Source organism: Frankliniella occidentalis, unplaced genomic scaffold, assembly GCF_000697945.3.
Source record: "Frankliniella occidentalis isolate FOCC.00 unplaced genomic scaffold, Focc_3.1 Scaffold11, whole genome shotgun sequence".
In the NCBI taxonomy this organism is placed as follows: domain Eukaryota; kingdom Metazoa; phylum Arthropoda; class Insecta; order Thysanoptera; family Thripidae; genus Frankliniella; species Frankliniella occidentalis.
The window spans coordinates 1,973,640-1,981,107 of NW_026267141.1; the positions used below are offsets into that span (position 1 = coordinate 1,973,640).

General features: G+C 44.9%; 1 protein-coding gene and 1 long non-coding RNA gene across 5 annotated transcripts in view; one reads left to right on the top strand and one right to left on the bottom strand.

Annotated features, from left to right (window-relative positions):
- LOC127752362 (uncharacterized) overlaps positions 1-7,468 on the bottom strand; it is a 76,435-nt gene that overhangs the window by 63,407 nt on the left and 5,560 nt on the right. Inside the window, exons 7-8 of one of the 4 annotated variants that reach the window (XM_052277580.1) lie at positions 6,007-6,297; positions 5,626-5,777 (exon numbers count right to left, since the gene is read on the bottom strand). The exons of the other annotated variants lie outside the window; for them this stretch is intronic. Of the exons in view, the coding sequence (XP_052133540.1) occupies positions 5,626-5,777; positions 6,007-6,297 (443 nt within the window). The remainder of the gene's footprint in view (positions 1-5,625; positions 5,778-6,006; positions 6,298-7,468) is intronic. 4 annotated transcript variants of the gene reach the window in all.
- The window catches only part of LOC127752366 (uncharacterized), a 58,176-nt gene that overhangs the window by 34,809 nt on the left and 15,899 nt on the right, over positions 1-7,468 (top strand). The gene's annotated exons all lie outside the window — the stretch shown is intronic.

The following is a 7,468-nucleotide window of genomic DNA, read 5'->3' on the forward strand; positions in this document are numbered from 1 at the left end:
GGAGCGGAACAGATCGAACTTTGTGTAACGGGAGCGGAACAGATCGGACTTTGTGTAACGGGATCGAAACAGATCGAACTTTGTGCAGATGTTAGAAGGCATCGGGTTGCATAAGCCCGCTTTAATGCTTTTTTAAAAGCAAGCTAAAAATGCAGTGTAGGCTCGAGTGTAGGTTTTGACTGAGCGATAACAAAGCCCATTTACTAGGCTAAACCAAAAGAACTCTCAAGACAAACAGACTTCTTCCGCCAGAAACGGTGATAGCTTCCCGATGTGCCGCATTTCGTGTCGCTAGCAAAAAATCAAAAGGGAGTAAAAAAAGGTCCGTCCAGGAACGGATCGTAAAAGCAGATGATACAAATCCAAGAATTCTTCTAGTCTATAATATTTCAGTAGGGAGCTCACGGGTCCCACTACTTGCACAAATATTATTTAGATAAATTTACAAATCTTAACTTACATTAGTCAAATACGTATTTATACTCAAACAAGAAGTGATGGGTTGTGTTCTATGTTTCTCCTACAATGCTGCTATGTTTTGCGGGAGCTTCATCACAGGTCAGTGTGAGTGACAAAGCCCCCTCCCCCTTCCCCCGTACATATTCCATCTGCTGGCTCTCGCTCTTCTATCTGAAAGAACAAGCCGATATGACATATTAAACTCTATTAGTTTAGTTAGTATTGTTCAGCTGTTTAGTTTCACTGATAAATGTATCATCTGCTAAAAATCAAAATCCAATTTAAAAAACAACATCAGTGCGATACTGCCCAAATTTCCGTGTCACTCAATTCTGGCGGTGAAGTTCACCACCGTACTGTTTTGTCTTGTAACTGTATGCATTTTGAGGTCACTGCCTTACTCTGGCCTGGACCTTCACGTCCGGTACCCCCGTACTTGTACCACGGGTACAACCATCACGTGATAGTCATACCCACCGCGAATACCAACACAACGGGGGGTATATCTATCACGTCATATGGTTGTACCCCCCATCAAGGGGGTTCCAACTATTACGTGGTCGTCATACCTCCTATAGGGGGGTATGGGTATTGATGATGGTACCACACCCTTGAAGAGGGGTTATAACAATTACGTGGTGGATATACCCCCGGTAGAATCGGCATTCAATTCACAGGGGGTTATGACTATCACGTGATGGTTATACCCCCTGTATTGTGACTCTATATTACCTTCTCATAGTACCCCAGTAACAAGACCACCTTGCGTACTGACGCGAGTACAAGTAGTGACAGTCACCTTACACACAGTCGGCATGGGGGGTATGACATTCACGTGGTCGTTGTACCCCCTCACATATACATGTGGGGAGGGGGGTACAGCCATCACCTTGGTAGTTGTACTCCCTCACAGATACATGTGGGGAGGGGGGTACAGCTTTCACGTGGTGGTTATACCCCCACAGGTAAGTATGGCATGGGGGTACGACATTCACGTGGTCGTTGTACCCTCTCACAGACACATGTGGGGAGGGGGGTACAGCGAAGCCAACAGTTCGTCAGATATACCAAATATTTTGGGTGGAATGCCGTATAGCAATGAAAGGCGGAAACGCTCCTTTTCTACGTACTGGTTTTAACCCGTGCAGGTCAAAAGTAGAGCAACCTCAAAACTCAGTTGTCCTTGTATTTTGTGTGAAATGTTCTGTATGGTTGCTGTGGTCTTTACCACAAATCGGAGAATTCGGAGCACTGTGAGGTGAGGTAGTTTCCAAAATTTGCACCTGGGTTTTTGCTGTTTTTGATGTACACGGAAAACACCAGCCTCTAGGTCAACTCTTTCCTGCCACTCGCACGACGCACGACCGACCATATAGTTTCTCTATGCACACGACGCTCGTACAGACGGACACGGGAGGGTTTGCACAAACCCCCCTGAAGCATCTTCAAAGCAGAAGGCCAGACTTAAACTCACCTTGGCTGAAACTGATGAAAAAAGCAAAAAGAAAAACATGATGTTGATGGCCCACTGAAGTCTGCAGTAGTGTATCTTGAATGCGGTCTCAAGCCGCATGTTTTTCTTTCCAGCTGAAACATCGATGGGTGCATTTCAAACTCGCTTGTCCGTGCATCGAATAATTGGGGAATGTTTGTCTCGTCTCCTTTTGTTCATGTTTTAAGGGAGACACCCATTTTTGTCCTAAAAAACTATAGGATGTCCCACGATGCATGGGACATCATCGATTGCATGGAGTTGTGGTCTCCATTGTTTGCAAATTCATACCTCTGACTTTTTGCCACTTTCCCCATATGGTGATTTGGAAAAATATTCCCCAAATGGTGTATTATGTACATAACATACATAACTGCTATCAGTTATGAAAGTTATGCCTAATTTATGAGGTGGGGAATTACTCGTATTTACTGGGTGCCTGATTTCGCAGCTCATTTGAGCGTAACATAAGCTGTTTCCAAGATTGCAGAAAAAAATAAAAGTTAAACTTTGTGTCGACCAAGAGAGGCACACTCTTGTTACAGTCGACTAGGTACGCACAAACTTACGTGTTTGTGCGTGCCTGCAGGCATACATGTACATGGTTGACAGTTAATTCTATAGTGTTGAGTTTACCAAACGTCTGGAGAGTTGAATCGAAACATCAGTTCATGAGAATTCTCATGGAAGGTTTTCGTCTCTATATAACACAATTAATTGGTCATTGATCTATGTCAGAAGGGACCGCGTTTAAAAACGACTATGAATTCCAATATGTTTTGGAGGTTTCCACAGTACGAAATAAGCTGCCGTGTTGGTGCACGAAGATAAACCATGTCCACCTGCACTCTCCTGACAGCAAAAAAGTGACCGCACGCACATCTGTCAGAAAATCATGATATCGAAACGTATCTGATAAAATAATGGCTTGGTTCGTGCACAGTTTTCCCTTTATTTTGTTTTTCTATTAAAAAGAGACAACTAATTAAACAGCAATGCCGACGTCTGACTACTCATTAAAATATCGCAAAAATCGTAAAAATTCACTGAAAAATTGTTTTGTGTTAAATTCAGTAGTCGGCAGCTAACCGTCGATGGCTCTGTAACGGATGCAGCACATGCCTTTCAAGAATACTTCCTTATCCGAGGGGGCCACCACTTCGATTTAGGATGTACACAGGAATATGTGATTACAGGGATGACACGAAAATTTCGACGGATTTCTAACAAAATTTGTTGAATTTCTGGAGCTAAAACCATATTGAATTTGGATAATTAATTGATATTTAGTCATCATTTTTTCCTAATTTAGTTAAGTATGACACGGATTACATAGAGATTACACTTCCATCTGTACACAGCATTACGCGAGTGGTGTCCCCCTCGTCCCCATCCCTACCCCCCTTATGTCTAAGTATCCAGACACAGCTCGAAGCCCAACGCTGTGGCCGCCACGAGCAGTCCAGCTCCGAGAACGATAAAAGCGGGTTCCACCTCTGTCCACTGCAGGGCACGTACGGAGCGTGCAATTGCAGGCCGCCAGTTATCGAAGTCATCCAGGAAACTTTGGAAGGACTGAGGGGTGCCGAAGTGAGCGGCCAGCTTGCGCTGATGGACGACCAGCCATCGGGAGTGGATGCCCGCAGCCCGCAACCTCCCCAGAGCCTTAATGAGATGTCTCTCGAATGGAGAGCCGAAAGTCGTCAAGAATCGTGTCTTCTGCACCGCCCCGCTAGTCAGCCGGAAGAGGTGGACCTTGTCCCCGAGGGGACCCGCTGAGCAGACCTCGTCCTCGCTCATGAGAACGGCCGTGTCGCGGCTCTCCACAACGCGTCGCAGGAGAGAGGACATCGGTATTTCATTAGTCTGGAAACTAAAAGCTGGTTTTAACTGTCGTTGGCTTAGCTTTAAAACTACCACAACGTCGTTGTGGATCATGCTTACAGTATTGCAAATGGAGCTCGAAAAGTAAGTATGAAGAACAAAAACGGATCAAGGGAGAATGGGCGCAGGTCGTACGCATAAGCCCGCTATCGTTTTTTCAAAGCAGGAGATTTCGCTAAAACCTAAGATTGCATAATGTATGGTAGGGAACAAAAAGTCAAAAGAGTACCAACCACACGGTGAACGAAAGATTCTTGAATTTCAAGACTCGGACTCTGTTTGGATACCATTAGCGTCTTTCATAAGATCCTAGACCGGGTCTTGCAGTACAAGATTTTTTTTACCGAAAGAGTTCGTGAGCATCGACCCTGAAGAACGTCTACCAACTCACCCAGACAGAGGAGACAGTTTAGGGCTACATTTCCAGTCAAACCACTGCAACTCCAAGCAGGATCACCCAGAGATGGTCATTATAGCTCGGATCAGTACTGTTGCTGTCACCAGTGAATATGAGAAAGCGCTGACGTTTGCTGCCAACCTTGAAACTTCGTTGGCCAAATACGCAATAGGACAGGTACTTTTACTCAGAAAACTGTTTGATCCGCGCAACAAAAACGGAAGCCAAGAAAAGTTTACTTGCGTCGTAAGACAAATTTTGATCGCTCTGATCACTTGATTTAGTCATGTTGATAACGGCGGGTCCGTGCAACAATATCCTATCTGTTTCGCTGCCCCGAAAGACTAGCCTATCTGTTTCGCTGCCCCTAAAGACTAGCCTATCTGTTTCGATGCCCCGAAAGACTAGCCTATCTGTTTTTCGGCGCTCTCTGCAGCGCTGTCTTCTTTTCATTGTGGGTTTGCTAATATTAACGGTAGAAATAAAATAATAATTGCCATTTTTACCTCGATCTTCAAGGAACACGCAGCAGTATTTATTTTTTTCCTACTGTTAATATTGGCAAACTCACAATAAAGAGAAAACAGCGCTGCAGAGAGCGCCGAAAAACAGATAGGCTAGTCTTTCGGGGCAGCGAAACAGATAGGATATTGTTGCACGGACGCGTCGATAAAGGTGTAATTGACCCGATCATATTTTGTTTAGAATTCTTGATCACATGTTCAGTTGGCTTGAGGGAGTAAATTTTCATTGATTCAACACTATTTTGGTTATTAGGGCAAAACACTGTTCTCACCCAGCCAGAAACGTCGTATCGATATTCCGTCGAATCGACATCGACTTGTCGAAAAACTCATCGTTTCGACGTATTATTGTGTTGGAATACACAATTTCCTTGTACATAACTATACACTCTCCTGAGGACTGCTGCCATCTATCGGACTCTATTGAAACTATGTCGCCCCTTATTGTAGTTTGGGTAGTGACCACTTAAGCGCGCTGCTGTAGCTCCACCTCTCTGTATCCGGTTTCCACTCTCTCTCGCTCTCCAGCTGTTGTACGGTGTGGACGTGTTGTTTACTTGTGCTCCTATTCTGATAATACATTCTAACATACTGAAGTTGAACCCTTGGTTAATTATTCCTCAAACACCCCTTTCCTGGCTGTAAATTACAACATTTTGGACCTCTGGTTCGACCAACGAAGTCGAATAACGGCGTTACGACATGCCATGTCTGGCTGGGGTGTATGTTTTGCAGCTTCAAATGGCCAAAAAGGCTTAATGTTACCAACATTTTTGATTTTCTCCCATTTTTTGTACGCCTTGGGACGAAATCGTCCACTGTGACCGGTAAAAAGTAACAACCACTTCAAAATGAGTTAGTTTCCTCACCTGAACCTGCTGTAGTCCCACGAAGCAAGCCCGTCTATAGCTAGGTCTAGATCGTACCTAGCAACAATCTTCAGATTGCTGGTCTCTAGCTCTTCTAAGCTGTTTATTTCTCTTTCTCGAGCTGTAACCGTGAGCTCGGAACGCAAATGTCCCTGTTGGCGAATAAACATACGCTGAACCATATTCAGTCGATTTGGTCGGCCCTAGGGGACGTTATAGCTGCTGTCTTCCTTCACATATCTAGCTTGCGACAGTGTTTGGTCTTTCACATTATCATCACAAGCGGTCAACCACCCTAATGCCTTCCCCACTCGTAATAAATTAACATGTCTGCCAAAATGATGTTTACTTCATACTGACCTTAACAACTCTGACACGTACCGTGTATGCGGCACCCAGCACGACGCAGGCCAGTATCCACGTGCCGTACACAAGGCGGTGCTGCCGCCACCTCTGTGGCCCGAGGGTCTGGTTGAGCAGAGGCGCCAATGTTTGCAGCACGACGCCGACCCAGTCTGTGCGGAGCTGTCGGCCGAGGCACGACAGACTGAGGCACACGGTTGCAGCGGCTGACACAGCTGCACACCAGAGTAGCCCGCTAAACGCACAAGTGAGACTATGAAGAATGCCAAGTTGGGGGCCCAGTCCCCTTGGCACGGCGGCGAGCAGCGCCTGAATCACAAGCAAAGCATAGCAAGTGAACTTGCGCGCCCCACTTCGCAGCGTCGGCGACACTGTTCATCATTTACGCGAAATTGTGTTATTACCGGTATTACGGCACAGTTACCTTGATTTCTACTATAAATGCGCGGGTGATTCTCAGAATACGGGCCATTTGGGAGTTCCTAATTTTTTATTTTTTTTCGAATTTGCTAGGTTTTTGGGTCGCAATCGTTTTATTTACCTTCAAATAAGATGCGTGTAAAGTGGCGATACTTCAAATCACGTACTTCTAGTACAACGTTAAAAGACCATATTGTGGTCACGCTCAATCAATGATAGAACTCATTGCCTCCCGCACCTTTTAATTAGTCTTTTGTTTGCTCCACTAGTGTGTCGTACTCATATTTTACATCCAGTCATCCCCATTTTATGCGTTTTAGTATGACTAGAACATTGCAATAAATAACTTGTTTTTCGCCCCGACACTGCTCCACAGATGCCCAACCTCATAATGTACAGTTCTAAATTAACCCCTTACTACATATTTTCTCATAAGGTCATTACAACGCGTTACCTGTAACTAAAAGTTATTAAACAAAGGCCAGAGACCTACAAAAGGGGATACGGAGTGCACAAAGTCAGAAGGTACTAATTGAAGCATTACTAATCCGGGATTGCAGATGCAAGGATCCGCTTAGCCATCGAAAGGGGGATTTGATTTGACGCAATCGTGCCTCTGTGGAGGCGACACGGTATTCACACTGCAAAAGCGTACCAGCCAACTTTCGAATTTGAAGACAGTTTTTGACGATGACGAAGTAGGAGTTCTGCCGATTGCTTCGGGGAACATTATTAGTCCCTACAGAGTAGTACTGTGGGCGTAGAATTGTTACTCTACCTCTGCCCAGTTTGACGTCAGTGCAAACATTGTGAACTCCGCACTGGTAAAACAAGTGTGCAATATTTGCACACCAACGTGTGCAAGTTATGATTTTGCACATTACATGGTGTTTAACTCAAGTTGCACACTTGCGTGGTGTGCAAATTTTAGACGTTTTGTAAACGTTTAAATTCTGCACACTTGGGCACACACAGTTGTATGCTGTCAATAGGGAACCATACGGTGTACAGCTGCTACACGTTTCGGAAGTGTCGAAATTTTAAACACCAATTGACGTAT